Source organism: Ooceraea biroi, chromosome 3, assembly GCF_003672135.1.
Source record: "Ooceraea biroi isolate clonal line C1 chromosome 3, Obir_v5.4, whole genome shotgun sequence".
NCBI lineage: Eukaryota > Metazoa > Arthropoda > Insecta > Hymenoptera > Formicidae > Ooceraea > Ooceraea biroi.
Genome location: NC_039508.1, coordinates 15,734,866 through 15,754,317, shown reverse-complemented (window position 1 = coordinate 15,754,317; position 19,452 = coordinate 15,734,866). Strand labels below are relative to the sequence as shown.

Genomic DNA, 19,452 nt, shown 5'->3' with positions numbered 1-19,452 from the left:
AACCTGACAAATGCATTTTAATTTACCGCTAATAAAAAAAACCGCTAATAAATTTTGATTAATTTTGCTAGTCCTGCCACAACTCAGCTAGCACGAAGTTGTCACGAAGTTAGCGCCGAATCTGCGCTCAGAGTCGCGCGTTGTCGCCTGCTGATGTCGCTTGCTGATGTCCGTTCGCAGCTGATGTACAACACGACCGGTCATGCACGATTGTACGCTACGCATCAGACGATAGATGTGCCTGATAAATGCACCCTGACATTTTACGGTTATGCACAATTGTGCACGCGTTCGCGTAATTCGACCGAGTCGGGAGTGATCGCCGTCGTGGAATGAAGACGCGATCTTGTCGGTGATCTGCGCGTTTTTCCTCAGCGGAAAGGTTATGTTCATCACCGTCGGTTGGACGACGGGGCCAGTCGCGGTACTTGAATACATGCGTTTCATCGACGCGCGGCTCACGTTGTCACGATGAGAACCGGCGGCATGCTAGACGGCCGTGAGTTCGGCAAGCGTGTTCGTCGCCTCCTGGACGGCAATTTCTCGTATCGCAGGATCCTGCTGATCGTCCTGGTCTGCAGCGGTCTGCTGCTGTACTTCGGTCCGTCCTTCGCCCAGTGGCTCTTCTCCACCGCCAGAGAGCCTATAGAAGGTAACACTAATTAAATCCTAAAATGGATTTATGTGTTAAATGTACTATGACATAAAATATATTCTTCCCTGGAGAAGGTCCCAGTGTACTTGATCTTAATTTCTCAGTTGTAATTTCAAAATGCTAGTGATTATTACAGGTACGTTAATAGATATATTTTTCCATAGCGTTCGAAGACCATTGCATGAATGAGAGACTAGCCAGTTTCTACTTCGATGCGATTGAATATAATGCAAATATCTTACACAATCCACCCAAGGAGAATGAGCATTCTTATCTGCCATACATTGGCAACGGTGTCTTTGGTGTTCCCGTGACTCCAGACGGTTGGCTGTACATCAAGCATGGGAGAGCACTGTTGTTGCCGGTGCAGTGGCAACCTCTGATCTATCATCCCATATCCAAGGATAGCTCCTACCGAGAAGCTACCATCGTTCATTTCACAAACGGGATTGTCTACAAGTATCAGTGCCTTAGAGATGGATATCACGTAGACTTTCAGTACTATGCTCATAGAGGTCTCGAGGGGATCTTGGTGCAGGCTGTAAAGCTGTCCAATCCATTTTCGCTCTCCCATGAGATACAATTGAAGCCGCAGGAGTCCAGTCGCTGGAGTAATTCTCACATAGAGCCCGTCAGGTAAGTGAGAACATTGTTAAATAAAATTCGATGAATATTTATTGTTTTTCTGCATATTAATTTTTTAATCGTCAGGATTCAGGTCGACGGATTCAGTCACGAGTACACTCTCATATCCGGATTCGTGCCGGTGCCCAACTCCAACAAAATAGTGGTAGTGTCGATAGTCTACAAGGCTCCGCCTAAGGTGGTGCAGGTGAAAGCGCGCAGCTCCATCAAATTGGAATTTCTGTCGAGTATTCAGTACAGCGAGCCAGTCCTGTCCGAGCAGTATCATGTGGAACGCGATGCGACCAAAAAGCGGGCAATCGATGTAAGTAGATGGGGAATTTTTTAATCTGCGGTTGCTCAACAGAGAGAGAAATGCTGCACGTTGTGTATTGTGTCCCGTCATACACAGTTTATGAAGAAGACGATCATACGCCAGCAACGAGGCTTGAGGGAAGAGCACGTGAATCTCTGGCAGAGCTATTGGTACACGAGCTTGAGGATAAGCGACTCTAAGGCCGAGGGTGCTATCAACGGCCACAAGATCAACTCCACTATGTATTACGTGCTATCTCAGGTGCCGCGCGGCACTCAAGACGTGGAGAAGAACGTTGCCATGAACGAGGGTTGCTATCGCGGTCATCATACTTTGTAAGCATCAGAATCGCGTTACCCTAGCTCGTTTTCGCTCGAGTCGACCATTTGCCATTTTCTCGTTTAGAGACGCCCCCCGCTTGTGGAAGGATACCTCAACGATCGACGACGTAAATGAGATCGTCGAGGCGTGGTTAATAACGTTGGAGAAGCAAGGCTGCCATCACTTGGTGACGGGTGGCCCCGCGGCCGTGCAGCAGGCGATCGTGCTGAGTCTCGGTAGTCTGAGATTCAGTAATCAGCATCTCGAGTTTAACATCGATCCGCAATACCTTCATCGCGATTACCTCTTCAGGTACGTTCATTATCTCCATAAGCGGCTAAACTGAATACAGTTAAGTTGAAAGAATAAATCATTATGTTCGAAAGGCAATTATTTAAAGAAATAAAATTGATTCTTCCGAGTCGGAATTAGATTTCTAAAAATATAAATAAATTATTTTACCACCGAGACTGTCTTCCTTCCAGGCGTATAAGTTACGGGAACCTAACGCACGTGAACATATCCGTGACAGTCGGCGAGGATAATCGCGCGATATTGGGGGTAGCTTTGGACAAGAGCGATAGCGTTTACTTCGGATGCGATGCTGGTTGCTTGGACGCACCGGTCCCTCTCAGCCAAACGTACACGAACTTCCCCGTGAAGCTGACGAAACCGCTAACAGCGATACTTTACATAACATCCGATCATCAGCATATGCAGGATCTCCGAAATGCCTTGCACGTGCACGAGGTGGACGATGGTATGCACGAAAAATGGATGCACATCTTTAGATTCCTCAAGATAGTTCAGAAAATTTTTAGAAAGAGTTTTGTACCCCGAGAAATTGTTTTATAATTTTTCCTTGTAGTATTTTATGTAAAGGGGATGATGGATATTTTTAGATGAGTTTTAATAATCACAAATTTTAATTTTTCCTGCTTTAATAATTTCTTTGATGGCTCGATTATGACTGCAAAATAATTGATCAATCTGTTTTTCTCAGCACCGGCGCATGACCATCAGGTAATGGCTCTACACAAGCACGGACACCAACTCGGGGGTCTGCCCACGTTGTTCTGGGTCAGCATATGTTTCCTGATAATTGTGTTCCACCTATTTCTGTGTAAGCTGATTTGTAACGAGTATTACGGCCAGGACCGGCAGCGAATCCGATACAATAAACCGTGATATGGCTGTACATAAAACTTTCCTATTGTCGCAATATGTACATATGTATATTGTTGTAATGTATACATATATATTTTTCCAAGTGTCATGTATGTGACAGGTTAATTATTTTTCGAGCAACGCGGGTGGGTGCGTATGTGTGTGCGTGCGTGTATGTGTTCTAATATATAAATCGTATTTTTTATAGCGCCGATTGTAGCAAGTACATAGGTTTGCGATTATTACAAATTATTTTTTCGTACAATAGCGTGATTAAGAATCAGGCGAGATCATCATTCTCACCTAAACACATCTAAAGATTGTTATTCTTTTAAATTGAGCGATCGATTCTTAGTTTAAAAAGAAGGAGCACATCGTTCAGTGCGTTTCCCTTTTCTCATATTTTTCATATGTCGTTGATTTGCATTATGGACTAATTTATTGGGTTCATAATTCACGCCTTAAAGTTTTTCGTTGCGAACGTTGGCTGTCCGTCGAGCTGAGTCGACATGACACTATCAGGAAAAAGGATTAAAGATTGATTGGCCACCTCTGATGTTGGCTGCGCGACGAGAATGATTTGTCGACAACATTTATTATAGAATATGTTAAAATAATAACAAACTCTACTACCAGCGTAAATAAACGCGTACATAATCAGTAACAACGTAGGATGATTTAATAAGAATCTACGCATATTAAATGGTGCTTGCATAATGGCAAAATAATAAATGTGGCCGCGCGTGAGTTGTACTCGGAATGTTTGTGAATGGTTATCATCGTTAATAACGATGAATGGCTGACGGGATTAATCCTCACCCGACTGAAATATACACACATTTAATACACGATATATATATATACACGCGCAATCATAATTTTATCTTATCACAGGAAATTAAAGAGGCAAACCGATGTTTTCGACGATTTTTCTACACACATGCGCTTTAAAGCAAAATAATCACAACGCATTTCTTGTTCATGTTACATGTTCGACATAGTTTTCCTTCTAAAAATTTTAAAATAATTAAAAGCGTCAGATATTTATTGCGGCGGAAGTTCAGCGCGAAACAGGACTTCAGAATTTTCCAATTATCATGTAAAAATAATAAATAAATAAAATACTTATTATCTAGGTAAAAGACGCTCCTTTTTCATATTAAGGATTATATCTTGCAAGAAAACGTTTGCGCGCGTTTGAAGACACGTTAGTGAGGATTATTGATGAACCTTTCGAGAGATCAATAGCCAGATGAAATAAAAACGGATCAAGTTGAAAGCGATAATTGAATTTTAATAATTGTTTTAAAGTTCGTAACTAGAAATAAAATCGCACGAAAGAGACTTATGTACGTTTAACACGAGCGACAGCGTATTGCAGACCCGATTACCATAACCGCTCTCACACGCTAACTTAAATTAAGTTTTCTTGTTAATTGACGCATAACGTTAATACTGCATTTCCTACACACGATATTTCTAAAAAAATTCATATTTCCGCGTGGAGAATCGCGTTAAGTGCCCATAATCAGTCTAAATTTAATCTATATTCGACGACTTAATATATACGACGATAAATCGTACAGACGAGATTAACAGCGCTAGTTACTCTTATCAGTACCGGTGACGTGACTTCCGTTCTTTAATCTATAAGTGAATAGGCGAAGAGATATTTGAAAAACGGCACAGATAAACAAATACGATTAGGTCCGTTGAATCAGTATATAGCTTAGGAGAGAAAGTAAAATACTTAAAAAATAAAATAATTTAAGTGCCCTTTTTTCTCAAAATTAAGACGAGTTCTTTTTCGAGAAAAGGAATTCTTAGGGGAAGAAATACTCATGCGTTTCAGTTTTAAAAGAAAGTATGAGTTTGTTAACCTGATTCTTGATTCATTACGATGTCTATGTTACTGTTATAGATTTTCTTATTGATGCATTACTGCTCGAACGTATTGCAGAAAATGTTTTACGATTAAAACAATCCGACATCGAATTAGCGGCGTGTAAACGATTAGAAGAAACAAGACAATCAATAGATGATATAATAAGATGTGATCTTTCTTAAAGTTCACAGGATCGCCGGGAAACTTTATACACACGCATAAAGTTGCAAGTTGTTTTCGTTCTACGGTATAATATTATTTACATAGAAAATAATACGCCATTAAAACAATGAATGTATAGTTTCGGAATTGCTCTGCTTAATTTACGGTTCAATAAGTGCGGTTAATAATATTATATTGGCTAATTCTAACAAAGGACCGCGCGGCACTGACATGACTTGACTTGAGTTTTCAGTACCAAGTCGATCAAAGGAGAAGTACTCTGTAGTGTGTAACATTCAGTATTAAATTGTAATTATACAAATATAAAAAGTAATCTTATCAAGCTTAAGTAAGATTATTCGTAATGTGAAGTCCGAAAGAACCAGAGTTTTGATTATTTAGATTATATATAATTTGAATACCCCATATTCATGGGGCAAATGTACAAGCGGCTCTTCAAAGCCATCGCTTCCGCACACATTTAACATCGCACACTACGTATGTATCGTGTTACATATTACGTATATATTATATATATTTTCTCTTCTCTCTATTTACAAAATTTTATTTTTATCCGCGCTTAATAATGTATCGGCTTAACGTTTCAAGAGAGACATCGACTCTCCCTATCACCGTTCTTTAATCTTACAGAATAATATTTCGTGTAATTGCGTTTATAACACGTCCGTTAATTCCTCGTGCTAACACATCGATTTGGCACCGTGATATAAAACTTCGCTTAAAATTGAGATCTCTCCGCGGTCGGAACATCATTACGCGTTAATTGATTATTCAGCGTGCCAGGGTATGCTGAATGTACCCTGAGTACGTTTCCGTTCGCTCGCATAAACGCTTGACGCATGTACAAACGCTGACGATACAGTTATTCGTGCTTCCGACACGCGTTTTCTCTAATACTAATATATAACATCTCGCTTAAATAATATCTCGATAGTTAATAAATATCTCGATAGTTTTCTAAGGGGCTTTACCCGTGAAACTGACTCGTCAACAAACGTGGATGACGATATCTCTTTAGGTACTCTCTTTGGCAATTCTCTTTAGATACTCTTTGGCTGTATCATCTAAGTAAAGTTCTCCATAACGCGACGACGACGAGAAGATATGATCCGACCCGATAGGATCGGAGAACTTTTTAACTAGGATTAGAGAAGTTAGAATCGCTCATGCCTCCACTCGGAACTTCAAAATGAAAGATCGCACTTAAACGAAACGAGTAGCAGTTAGACCCGTGCGAAAAAGGTCTCTTCTAAGACTAGCACTGTTATATACAGAGTCCATACGGTGTCTCCATTCGTTATTATCGCAGGCAGTTGTGTATTTATAAAGTTATTCGCGCATCCTTCGGGCCGATAATTCAACGTGTAGTGTTTCGTCGTATTTCAATTAACAGTACTTAACAATTGTTCGTGCATTCCACTACTTTGCTTTGTATTAAATCGAGTAACAATTGCTTGTTAATACTTGATATCCTTAGTTTATCATGCAAAAAATATTGAGATATATTTATCTTTATAAGGAACCTTTCAAATGTATGGCTACAAAAGAATTTATTATCACGAAATTTCTGAGTTGCGTGTTTAAACATTGCTACACACAGTAAAAATATTGTTTGTAACAAAAGCTATATAGTGCTCTTTATCGTTACTCGACTTAATCTCACGAGGACATTGATATACAGCCACGAAAAGTAGTTCACACGATGCTAGGCACATAAGTACACACGTACAACGGTTATTGATACACGCAATATCAACGTCTTTTTATAGCTCCGTAATATTTTGTACAATCATTAATTAAGAAGTGTCTCGTTTCTCGGAGAAGCGAGAAATTTCGTGTGATCGCTTCACCGTAACTATACGTATATTTACAGACGTTTGATCATTTATCAAAATAATTAAATTAATTTAACAATCAAAAGAAGATATCGATGGACTCTACTAACTAAAGTCCACGATGTTTCTTGAACATACTGGCACTGAACAAAAATCCTAATATATATATCTTATGAAAATAAAAATGATTATATAAAAAATAAAGATGCAACAAGAATATTACGAACTAAACTTTCGTATACATTTTGAGCAAACGTAACTATGTACCCATGAAGATAATTCTCCTAATGACTGTATCCACACTTATCTTCAGCAATATATCTCTTATTGAAACAAGTAAAACAACATAAATAAATAACAATAATAATTAAATAATAACAGTATTTATATAGGCATATTATATATACAAGGCGCGAGAAGTAGCCACACACAGAGATCGCATTAAGACTCGTATCCTTCGATATTCTCTGAAAACTATATAATAACGGAGCTCTAACTAACGGGTCGATAGACTTTACCTTATATTCTACGCTTACACGATCGCTATAACAATATTAATATGTTAGATTGTTGCAAATGAAATGATCGTTTTTTATTTTTTATTTGAAATGTATTTATATCAGTGTTGCGTACTGATTACATTATCTTAGATATTTTAGATAAAATATATATTACTTTTCTTATCTGAGATACAGAAAAAGATGTCACATATTGTATAGATAAAAGATAAAATAAACAATGATCGCATCTAGATAAAAATCTATATTTTTATCTTGATAACGGAAAACACTAGTTATCATAGATCCATTTTTGAAAGAATAAACGAAAAACGAGCATTTTCTTTGTAACAATCTAAGAACTACCGCGAAACGTTTCGTCGAGTGTCCCTTACCTAGCAATTCTTATCGTGCTGCAAGTAAAATCGTTTTGATTTTGGCTTCTTTGTACAGGAATGTCATTTGAAGTCGGTGTGATCTCTCCTCTTTCGCACGAAACGTAAAAATAACTTATTGTTAGGCGTACTCGATGTAGACGACCGCGCTGATGCATCACAAGCCGGTTCATCGTTGTTTTATTTCCAGCGCACCTCGAATTCAGACTTGCGCTAAGATTGATTAAGTTTTGAGAATTTATCGTGACTTTATACGTTATTTTCATTTAAAGTCATGTGATACAGAAATTTTCACACTTAAAACGGAAAAAATTAAAATATAGACTGAATTTGACTTGTATTTGTTGTGCATCTAATTTTATCATGAATTTTCTTGCGTAGATTTCATCAAACTGTTAATTTTATATTATTTTAAAGTTTTGTTTTGAAATCATATTAAAGATAAAAACAATGGCAGTGTGAACAGATTTCTAAAGACGGCCGGATCACCGCGACCAACTTCCTGTTTCGAGTATTTGGCAACTGGCATACTTTTACGTAATCGCTGTTGCTCTAATTGTAATCAGTATTTTTCATTCTATTACGTTCAACTATACGACTGAAATTACTGCTATCACTAATATTCGTACCTCGCAATTCGCTTTCGAGCGATGGGATGCGAAATTACTCGGTTAGTTTGATTATCGGAGTTTAATGGTTTCGCAAGTCCTAATACATTCATATCTGTTTATGATTAGAGTTAACGTATGTACATAATATTCCAAAATCACTGGGCGAGCACTGTGAGCACCTTTTTCATACTATATTCATAATTAGATATTACGTTATCAATGTCCAAATGGTAATCATGACGTGAATAACAGACAGAAAATTTTGTTATTTAGCTAGCAAAAGGAGAGAGACGCATGTGTTTAATAAACTACGTATTCAATCTTTAATATTGCACGCGCGCAGTGTAGTAATAATACTTGTAGCAAATCTCCCTATGTGTAGAACATATAAAAGGAGACTATTAATTCCATAGGAGCTCTCAAATCCTACATCGACAGAAATTGAACAATCGCGAAACATCGAATGATTTACGTACAGAAATCTTAGCATAAAGAACACGCTCTCGCGTATAGAAGAACGCGAGCGTGAGAACACTTATCAATCCGAAATTAATACAACTTCATATCATATTATTGGTATACACGTAGGAAAAAGATTTCTACTCGCGAGGGACGAATGGACCAAAAACTCGCCCGTGTGATGCTGGAATTTACTGAATGCCAACGGGAGAGTGCAGTATTCGTGCACGGCGAACAAAGCACGACGGTTTCAGATATGAACAACTGTACGATCTGCAAAACAGCGACGACTGAGCACTCGCGGCCGTCGAGTTTGTATTTTTGCGTACGGTCTTAATTGCCACCCTCTGCACTCAAAATTATTTTCCCTCTGATAACAGCAAAAATTTATTTATATTATTAAAGTCTCTGTTATCGCGATATATAATTCACTATTAAAATACCAGTATTTTATCAAAAGAGAAAACAGATTAAATTAAAATCCTGTATACATAATTGCTCGAAATTATCGAATTTTCCTTCGGTTGATTTTACAAATACAACTTTTACAATGATTTAATAAATTAATTTAATTAATAGAAGTTTCAATCTTAATGCGAGGATTTATTTTTCATAAAAATTAAAAATAATTTTGTTTAATTTAAAATCAGAATATTCACCAGTTCTAAACGTACAAATGGTACGTATGGCATCACTCGAGCGTGGTAACAACTTAAGCGGATACGTGAGTGCAAAAGGTTGAGCAAGGCTTGTCAATTCACTTACATCTCGTGAGAAGAGATACAAAACGTCTGACGCTTATATAAAATGCTGACGAGTGCGGCAAGATGAACGAGGCCTTTCGTGTTGGCCGGATGGTCCGCGAGCGGTGTTGGAGGAAATTCGTCGCAATTTGAGATGACTGTTCGAATACTACGAAGAGAATTCGGAAAACGTCGGCGAGTCGCTGTAGCTTAGAATCTGCTCTTCGTTCAGATACGACCCCTCTTTTCTCACGCGCGCCTCTACTTCCTCAGAGATACTGCTGATTGCGCCTTCGTTGCGATCGCTCGGCTCGAAAAAGAAGCAGAAAAGTATATGGATTAGGAATCATCTCGTAAATCTCACAAGTAAAATAATAAAAACTGCTATCAAATATATATATGCATAAAAATTATTACTGAATACAATCATAAAAATTAATTTTGAAGGTACGAAGGAAAGGATTTTGTAAGACTAAGGGAACTCTAATGTTCCAATTAGCATAGAGTCTTACATGCATCCTTACTATCTCGAATAAAATAATAAACCCTAATATACGAAAATATTAACGTATACACCGATAGCTTGTAAATGATTTCTGATCGTTTCTACATTGAGAAGCAAGTTAGAGAAATAAATCAAAGGATCATCACTTCTGTTCGAGTTATATTAATATAGTTGTGGAATAGCAAACTTTCAAAGTAAATGCTCGATATAGAGACATTACCAGAAATGACTTTAATGAAGCCATTATCGAAAGCGAGGAAAATCCATCACCTGATCGAAGTCGCGGCGCCTCACGCGTTGACTCCTCTCGCGCTGGCACATCGCCAGGCTCATCGGCGGACTGGCGGTGTCCGCATTGAGTTCCGGCAACTCTTGAACAGTCGACAGCTTGCACTCCTCTTCATCATCGTCGTCGTCTCCACCGCTACCACCGACGCCGCCGCCACCGCCACCACCGCTGCTACCATCCTCGTCGCCGTTGCCGTTGACATACACCTCCGCCTCGGCCTCGCGCATCCTCGCCCGATGCTCTGGACAAGGAGGGAGGTGTATGAGAGCGACCTAGCTAACGGAGGTTTCCTCGACCGACGGACTCGCCAACGCCTGGGTCTCACCGTTCGCGTGCTTCCGCTCGTCCGCACGTGCGGCCGCTCCGCGCGACATCGGCGGGCTGCTGCGTGAGCCTGAGGTCACGCTCTGCATCGTCTGGCTGCGACCGCCGGCGAAGCGCATGCTGTACATGCCGCGATTGCCGCTCTGCAAGCCATCTCTGCTCATCTGCAAAGAGAGTCAAATGAGTCTTGTAATTCTAGCGTCTTCATGGCGACGCGGACGTGGCGTGTCCAAGTGACAAATTTCCATTTCGCCAACGACGAGTTTTCTGCTGGAACGGAAACGGAAAGCACGCTCCACATACGGTGATGCCGTGCTTGGAAGATCACGTGCGGATTTATGAGAGCGGGCGAACATAACGTGCGACTTGTCCTGACTGGGTGGAGACTCCGTCCGGCATAAATTCCGCAAACAGCGTTGGTAACTTATGCCGAATATCCCGATTGAATCGAGCCGTTAGTGTGTTGGCACACGCTTTTACGTCAATTTGAATATGGCCTTTAACGTGCAGCGGTGCGTTCAGTCGAATTTCACAGTAACATTTCACAATCGGTCCTATCCGTGGACAATGTTTGGACACGGCATGTACGTTCAACCAACTGTGTCTTCGCCTCCTGCGTCTGCTTTCCTTCTGTTTAATTGAGATGCACGTCTACAAAGATTCCATCTTTATGATTATGATGCCCCGACACTCCGTATTGTGCAGCATAATTATGCGGCAATTATACCGAACGTTAGGGAAGTAACTTCTTGCAATTTCGAACTTTGATAAGTAATTTGAATGTGCAAATTCAACCTTGTTATTTCGACGTTAGTCTCCAACCATTCTGTGAACGCAGAACTATTCTCTGAAATACTATTTCCATCGTACTTTAATTAATAACAATAAATTTCAAAGATAATACATTTGCTCTCTACACTACTGAAGTATAATTGCAAGATCAAACTTTTGATTCTGTTAAGTTTCTGCAAAATGTCTTGGGAGAGGATAATGCTTTCTCGTTAGACAGACCTCATGAATAGAGTCTGGAAACCAGAACAGTTTTCATTATGAGATCTGCTTTAATTTAATAACGACCGTTCCGGATTAATCAAACGTAACATTGATAAACGGAAGGATTTAAAAGAATAATATATTTATTCGCGAAAATTGAATCAGTGATTTTTCATCATTGTGTCATCTAATCAATAAATTATCTGCAACAGCGAATCCTGATTTGTATAATTTACTTTATGTATTAATTAATTAAAGCATTGATCTCAACAGTTTTGTGTACAGAGAGACAAAATATTGATAAGCAGAAATCTGCTTGTATAAATTTGCGACGCATATGTGGATCATCTCGGACGGAAAAATGGAAAGACAGAAAAATAAGATACAACGTAGCGTTGTAGTCTCGTAAAATTTCGAGTCGAGCCACGTGATCAATTTCTGTCAGTTCCAAGACACTCCGTATACTCCACGGATCAATCAGACACAATACAAGTAACGAAATGAGTATTGTACATACGTTGGGATGTCCCGGGCGGACGTTCTTGAACGGCTGGAACAGCACCAGGTACACCTTGGGCGTGAATAGGCAGCCGAGGGCAACCGAGGCGGAGATGTTGATGCACATGCACATGCTCGCGATCTGAACCTGCAACGTAGGCAGCCGTCCGCTCGACTTTACATGTTAACACAGAAAAATGCGCCGTGAGGCTCATGGGGGTGTACGCGCGCGATCGCGTTCGCGGCTCGCAACTCCATTACAAACAGACCTTGTAATCGTTGTTGGTGCCGAAGTAGATGGGTACGAAGGCCAGCCAGACGATGCACGTCGAGTACATGGTGAAACCGATATACTTGGCCTCGTTGAAGTCCTCCGGTATCTTGCGCGTCTTGAACGCATACAGGGTGCACATCAGGATCAGGAACATGTTGTATACGAGGGACATCATCAGCGAGAACGTGGATACGCGGCACGTCAGCACCGCGGACAGCGGATACGGATGAATTTCAGTGGTGTCGGGCGGTTCGATCACCAGCCAGGCGATAGTGCCGATGAGTTGGATCCCCGTGATCCCTGCACAAACGGGAATTACGCGATCCAGGATTAGGACCGTTACCGTGTGTCACGTCACGTGCTCTAATAGTGTCACCACGAGTTTTAGCAACGACTATTTGCACTGCTGATCGAAGAATATGTTAAATGGACGCATCGGAAATCTAGAATGCTCTACGTATATTCAGAAAGTCTATATAATTCTTCTTTTATATAATAAAATGGAAAAATTCTATGTGGCTTGATGTAATAGAAATTATGATTGATAAAGTTATAAAATATACTTTATAAAATTCCATATCAAATGTAAAAATGCGACATTCGATCTCGATCGGAACTGCAATAAACAAGAATTGCATCAATAAAATTCCGAACCGGTTTTCTCTGTGTTAAAGAGAAACAGCAGTGATGGGATACACCATCGTAAGAATCGTATCGTGACCATCGTTATTTCCTTTCTTCGATCGAACGCGGTTCTCTGGGCTTTTATTTCAGGATTCGCGTCAAGCAACGGCATGCAATTATCCTCTCGAGGCCGCGGCTTGTCGACGTGTTTACCGAGGTGAGTGCAGCTCGTACTCACCGATAGCGATCATCACTTGGCTCTTCGGTGATGTGTAGGAGAGCCTCTTGATCTTCTTCGTGCCCTGGTTGAATATCCGCGATATACGATTGGTCTTCGTGAGGATCGCGCTGTAGCATATACTGAGGCAGAGACCCAGGCCAATCCTGAGGTATGTGCAATTCCATGTGGTCGGCCTGCTGAGTATGATGAAGCTCATGCCGTAACACAAGAGGATGCCCACCAACAGAACGTAGCATAGCTCACGTCCCGATGCCATAATCACCGGAGTGCGATTGAATCTGCATTCACAAAAAAATCAGTAAAACTTCGAAGAGATTGGATCAAATTGAATCGCTATTTGTTAGAAATTACATTTTTAATTATTATATAATAGTGGATGAAGCCGCCAGATTAATTAATATAAAAATAACAAATTTAACGACCAAACTGGCTCAATTGTTTATTACGAATACACTACGTTTCGGCTAAACTTTTAGCCCTTCTCAAGTGTGAAAGATGTCAATAATATATGCAAGTCATTTTCTAATTGAGCCAGTTTGGTCGTTAAATTTGTTATTTTTATATTTTTAATTATTATTTTAAGCTTGAATTTATGAAAAAATGCTGAATTAATTCCATATCTTAATTACATTAAATAATTAAAACTTTTTTTAATTGTGCATCTGATAAGTGAATAAGATTTGATGCTTTTTAAGGCTTATATATTATCTTTAATATTTTCATATTAAATTTCAGTTCTCCATTAATACGCAATATTATATGCCAAAAGAGCACAGAATTTTTGTCTAAAACACAATAATTCTTAAGAAACATCTTGAGAAAGAGAAAAATATGAATTGTCGTTGCCGAGTTACTTTATCGATAAATTTAAATTGTGAGCTATAATTTCCAAAAAGTTGCATAGAGTTAATTAAGTCAATTAGCTAAATTAATGGCAATCACAAAGAAAAACTAAAATCTGAGGATTAAAAGTTCTATTTCTTTCTTCCACATTTATAGTCAAATACAGCAAATGCCTTTTAGTCGTTTAATTAAGTAAGTTTAATAGGTCGCTAATTAAGCTTTATATTAAATTTTCGCTTTGAAAGCATCGACTTTAAATCTTTTTAAGCATTCATTTTCATCGCTAATATTCCCCTTCCAATCATATTTTTACTCAGAAAGAAGATATCAAATTTTCACTTGTTCCAATCGTATCAATAAATCGATAGAATAGTTTTGCATATTATACTTCTATTTAATTTAACAAATAGTTTAAAAACGATAAGGTTCAAAAATGTATAATAATTAATATAAATTAGTATAAATAAATGGGTCAACGACCAATTCTTTGCAAATCTGAAAGATTCTTTTCATTCGTAAAAATTAAAATCGTTTGTCTCAGGCTTTCTGTCTTTGATTGTTACATAACTTTTTCTAACCGAGCTCCAAATTAAAAATTTGTTAAAGCGAAGACCTCCTAAGAGTTCGCTGAGGCATAGAATTCGCTTATTCATTTTACTTTTTTTCTGAAACTTAGTTCGCCGGAAACTCCTCGCTTTGCTCGCTGATTACTTGAAAACTACAAGTCTCTGCGGTACGTTTCCCCATGGAAAAACTACCGGAGAACTCGCTGAAAGATCTGCCGTTAAAGTATAATGCGTCAAAAGTGGGCAAGATTCTGTGCGAGAAACAACACGAGTTGCATGCAGAACTCACCGTATAAAGACAACGATGGTGAAGAGGGTGCTGAGGATACCGATCGACGCAAATATCAGCGGTACCAGCGCCCAAGGGCTCGTCCAGGGTATTACCTCCGCGGTGAGCTTGACACAGCCCGTCATCGTGGAATTCGGTGCGTACCCGGGATTGCAGTTCTTGCACGTATCGTTATATGCATAGGCATCCTCTCGACAAGCTACACAGCTCCAACAGCAGGCTTCCTGCACGTATGAAAGATTGGTCGACTTGAATTACTTTGTAATTTACAGGGTTGCAGAGATAAAGATATACGCATATAACGACATCTGAGAACGAGCAATTGACGAGCCTTGAATCGCGATAATCATTCATGAAGCTCACATCCATAATGAAACTATCATCAATAACAACCAGTCATTAATAACCATTATTAGTACTGATAACGGTTAATAAATAATAAATGATAGCAATGAACACTGATTGATTATTCAAGCTGCACATTATATTCAAAGATTAAATTGCATGTATGAACGATTGAATTCATGTCTGCAATTACATGAAGCTAACGAATTAAAAAATGTTTAAAATTCAACTAATCTATTACGGTGCCTCGTATATCGATGTGCATTGTGAAAAAATCAGATTTCAGTGAAAAAAAGAGTTTTATTGAAGCCACAAGAGATTTTAACCGACCGTAAATGTAGAACGAGTTCGCGCTCTCCTGGGCAAGCGGACAAGAAGTGACGTTTGTTTTTCGGTAACAGCAACTATTCTTGTTTAAATGATTTACAAACAGTGGACACCGGATGCGTCGCAGCATGACATGCAGTTGAACGGTGTCCCTGGAAAACCCATTTTGCTATGCACAACCATTGGAGAAACATCGAACGCTCGACGAGAAATCTCCATTGACGTTTGTTTAGTCCACGACAAACACACACAGGTCTGAATTATTTACGGTCGTTGCATGGAAAAATGGATTTTCCCGGCACAGCGTGTTTTTCCCTTATTAACCCCAGCTTGCTCAAACTCTGCGTTATATATACCATGAAATAATAAACGATTCTCGGGTAAAACTGATGACCTCGTCGCAGTTTGAAACTACTCGAGATTATTATTTGGAGTTTGTGCTTGTCCGGGTGAGTTACATTCATAAATGACGATGATAATGAGACGAGAACAAATCGAGCGAGACTAAGAAATTAAGATGATACTTTCAAAATGAGGCAAATGCGCGTGGACGTTCTAAGAGAATGTACGTGTCATTTCGAACTGACAGGATTTGCGCACGAATTATTAATAATTAATTAATTACTATACACGTCAAAACGAGTTTGCCATTGTTGCGGCTATTATTGGCTAATATTGATTTCCAATGTTTTGTTCGTCATTTTCGCTGCTAATAATATGCTAATGGCTAATGATTACAATCCACTGCCATGGCTACAATCACCGCAATCGAAATGCTTATAATTATTATTACCACTGCGGGGCCGCGTGATCCACGTGCGGGATCGGGTGTGGATATGCGTGCGATCACGCGGAAATGAGCGTATGTGCCATTAAATTATCGTTTTAATTGTCATCATAGCGGTGCTCGTTAATAGACGCGTGTCAGAGAACGCGAACTTCAATTGGGCAGTGAATAAATCTGATCTGCGACACGAATCGCGCGCCGATTGTTGCCACCAGCGCGCAGTTCGTTAATTGTCCGATTAAGCCGCGCTTAACGAGTCGCATTTATGAACATTTGATCGCCGCTGTTGGGATTTTTGTTTTACTTCCATAATACGTGTTCCGACGCGAAAAGCTAGGCGCCGGCTGCATTTAGAATTTCACGCGCGCGTATGAGTACGCCAAGTTTGCCTGGATTTTAATTAAAAATTTAATTATGCACGCGATCACGGCTATCAGATTCTATTCACCCAAAAATTGTACAATAAAGATCGTTTAATAGATTTTCCTGGATTATCTCTTGTTAAATGTGGATCATACGGCGAAGTTTTTATCGAAAGTTTATTTGAGTGCGATGCAAACAATATGGAGTTTACCGGGGTGGGCAAACATAAGCACCAAGCACGAAATTGCGTCATTCTGGTTGGCTGTTCGCGATCAACGAGAGAGTTAGCATACCAGCTTCCCTAATGAGTGGCTATAACAAACATCAGGGAACTTTCGTCATAACTGACGACCTCTTTTCCGTCGCCATAGCGATCGTCGATTAGCCCCGCGCGGATGACGAACTCTTTCAAACTCCGCGTGAGCTTATTCCAAAAACGAAATAAAAAAGTGATAAAACGGAAGCATCCGCGGCGATAGTCAGATAGTCGAGAAGGGAGACGAGAATATAAACTTTCAGTTCTTTTCTCTAGCTCGAATGATATTTAAACTAGACTCCAAAAATCCTCTCCTGATGTCTACGACAGGAAACTTGAAAATGATAGCAATATTGAAGAGTCGGCGAAATCTGTGTGCAAACTGATAATGCAAAAAGCATGAACGGATTTAAAGGGAGAAACGAATGATACGGAGAACATATGGTCGTCGATTAAGGTCATGGATAATCGCCTTTAAATTCGATAACAAATTGCACAAGAATGATAAAGTCAAGGCATGACGGTAGATAAGAGGAAATCGATTTAACGGACTTGGAGGAATTAAACTTGGAAGAAAATCCAAGTTGTAGCTCATTGGAAATTCCTTATCATCTACGTACGAAATCAAAATTCAAGAGCCACCAGTCACGGAATAAATTAGAGCGAACGCTTTAGCTTTTAGTCCACGAGGAAACGCTTTGAAAAGCAGAAACGAGGAGCTGCTAATTGTTTTCGAAGTTAATGTCTTTGCTTCCATAAAAAGTCTGTAATTTAATGATACTTCGAAAGCTTAATTTTTCCTATTTAAAATAAATGTTTCGCGTACAAATGGTAGCGTTTCGTTCCATCAGTTAGTGAAATTTGCACTGTGTCTGGATTCTTAATAAAAGGAAAGAAACGAAAGGAAACATCTCAAGTATGCTCTTTTTTGCACATCCTCTAACAGGTTTATGTGGCTAATTAGACGTTTCTATTCTCTACGGAGAGTATAAAGCCATGAGATGTTCGGCAGTGCCGTCGGCTACCGCAATTTGCCGCGATATTGAGTTCTTGTTTGCTCGATATCAACTAAGAGAAGCCAATTATCGGCGTTATCGAGTACTATGGAGTGAACTGGCGTTGATTTGGAGAAAATTTGGTATGTGTACCGTTAACTCCTGATAACGGAATGTTAAACGGGACACTTTAAACATTCTCGGGCAACATTCAAGGATACCTCGACCGTGTGAGTTAAATGGGTCACATCCCAAGGGACTCAAATGCCAGAAGACGTCGTTGTCTCACGTATGCGGCCTTAGAACGCGCCCAACGTAACAACAATTTACAATCCGCAAATTAAGTTGAATACTGAAGAAAAACTATGATAGAGAAAATGTGAAAATACAATAAAATAAATTTGTGCACATGAAATTTGCTGTAAAAAAGTATGTAGGTTTAAGATTAATCTGAATACATTATTTAAAGCAGTAAGAAAATACAAGAACTGAGCGAATAAAGCAAATATTTAAGAGTTTTTAAAAATGCTCTTACATTTGTCAGAGTAAATGTACTTTCCATAATTACGTAAATAGTTACAAAGCTGAGTAATGCTCTTTCTTGTATATTCTTGCAAATGCAGTGTTTGCATATTTGATGTTACACATCAAGTTTTTTATAAATATCAATGTATATTTTTATAGAATATTATGTTTATATTGTTCATAAGCAATTAAAAAATGCTTTTAGCTGACGATTGAGGATGAGATATTTCACCTGCATACGTTCGATAGTTTTAATTCAAAATGCGGAGCTCATATCTGCTCGAAATTACTGCACAAAGTAGCGCAACGCCCCGCAGAGTGATAAACAAACACGCATACAAAAACCATATCGTGTGGTATAATTACTCCACCAGCATCACCCATGTTCCGCTTGTGCGCTTACGTGTGAAAGGAAGTTGCGGGAAATGTCGCGGATACACAGCTGTGCTCGCATCTAGGGCTAAACCTGGGATTGGTGCACAATTACAGATCTACTTTAACTTGCATGAAATTCTGTCCTCCCTGTCGGGAGGACAGGAAGTGAGAATGGGAGAGGAAAGGCCCGGGGAGAAGTAGATAGTCCGACGTTCACTTTATTAGACGTAGGTCGCGTAGCTCATGAGAGTTTGTGGGAATTATACCACCGGACTCCCGGATGGAATTTCAGTCAAAACGCGTGTTAGAATTTAATTATACAAACCGCGCAAAACAAGCTGA

General features: G+C 39.4%; 2 protein-coding genes across 11 annotated transcripts in view; one reads left to right on the top strand and one right to left on the bottom strand.

The window, feature by feature from the left end:
* The first annotated feature begins 191 nt into the window (after positions 1-191).
* LOC105277229 (uncharacterized protein KIAA2013 homolog) lies at positions 192-4,204 on the top strand. The gene is made up of 7 exons (XM_011335448.3): positions 192-652; positions 820-1,291; positions 1,367-1,604; positions 1,692-1,930; positions 2,001-2,228; positions 2,402-2,676; positions 2,920-4,204. Exons 1-7 carry the CDS (start codon positions 472-474, stop codon positions 3,102-3,104), a joined length of 1,818 nt encoding a protein of 605 aa, XP_011333750.1. The 5' UTR covers positions 192-471; the 3' UTR covers positions 3,105-4,204.
* Positions 4,205-4,941: 737 nt separating this feature from the next.
* Positions 4,942-19,452, bottom strand: part of LOC105277228 (metabotropic glutamate receptor 8) — a 101,863-nt gene continuing 87,352 nt past the window's right edge. For 7 of the 10 annotated variants that reach the window (XM_026968572.1, XM_026968577.1, XM_026968578.1 and 4 more), the window contains 7 exons: positions 15,138-15,361; positions 13,437-13,717; positions 12,570-12,874; positions 12,320-12,475; positions 10,811-10,973; positions 10,467-10,726; positions 4,942-10,001 (listed from right to left, as the gene is read on the bottom strand). In XM_026968572.1, coding sequence (XP_026824373.1) covers positions 9,861-10,001; positions 10,467-10,726; positions 10,811-10,973; positions 12,320-12,475; positions 12,570-12,874; positions 13,437-13,717; positions 15,138-15,361 — 1,530 coding nt within the window. In that variant the 3' untranslated portion in view covers positions 4,942-9,860. Of the gene's footprint in view, positions 10,002-10,466; positions 10,974-12,319; positions 12,476-12,569; positions 12,875-13,436; positions 13,718-15,137; positions 15,362-19,452 lie in introns of those variants that run through there. The other 3 variants (XM_026968573.1, XM_026968574.1, XM_026968582.1) reach the window with 3 other exon arrangements.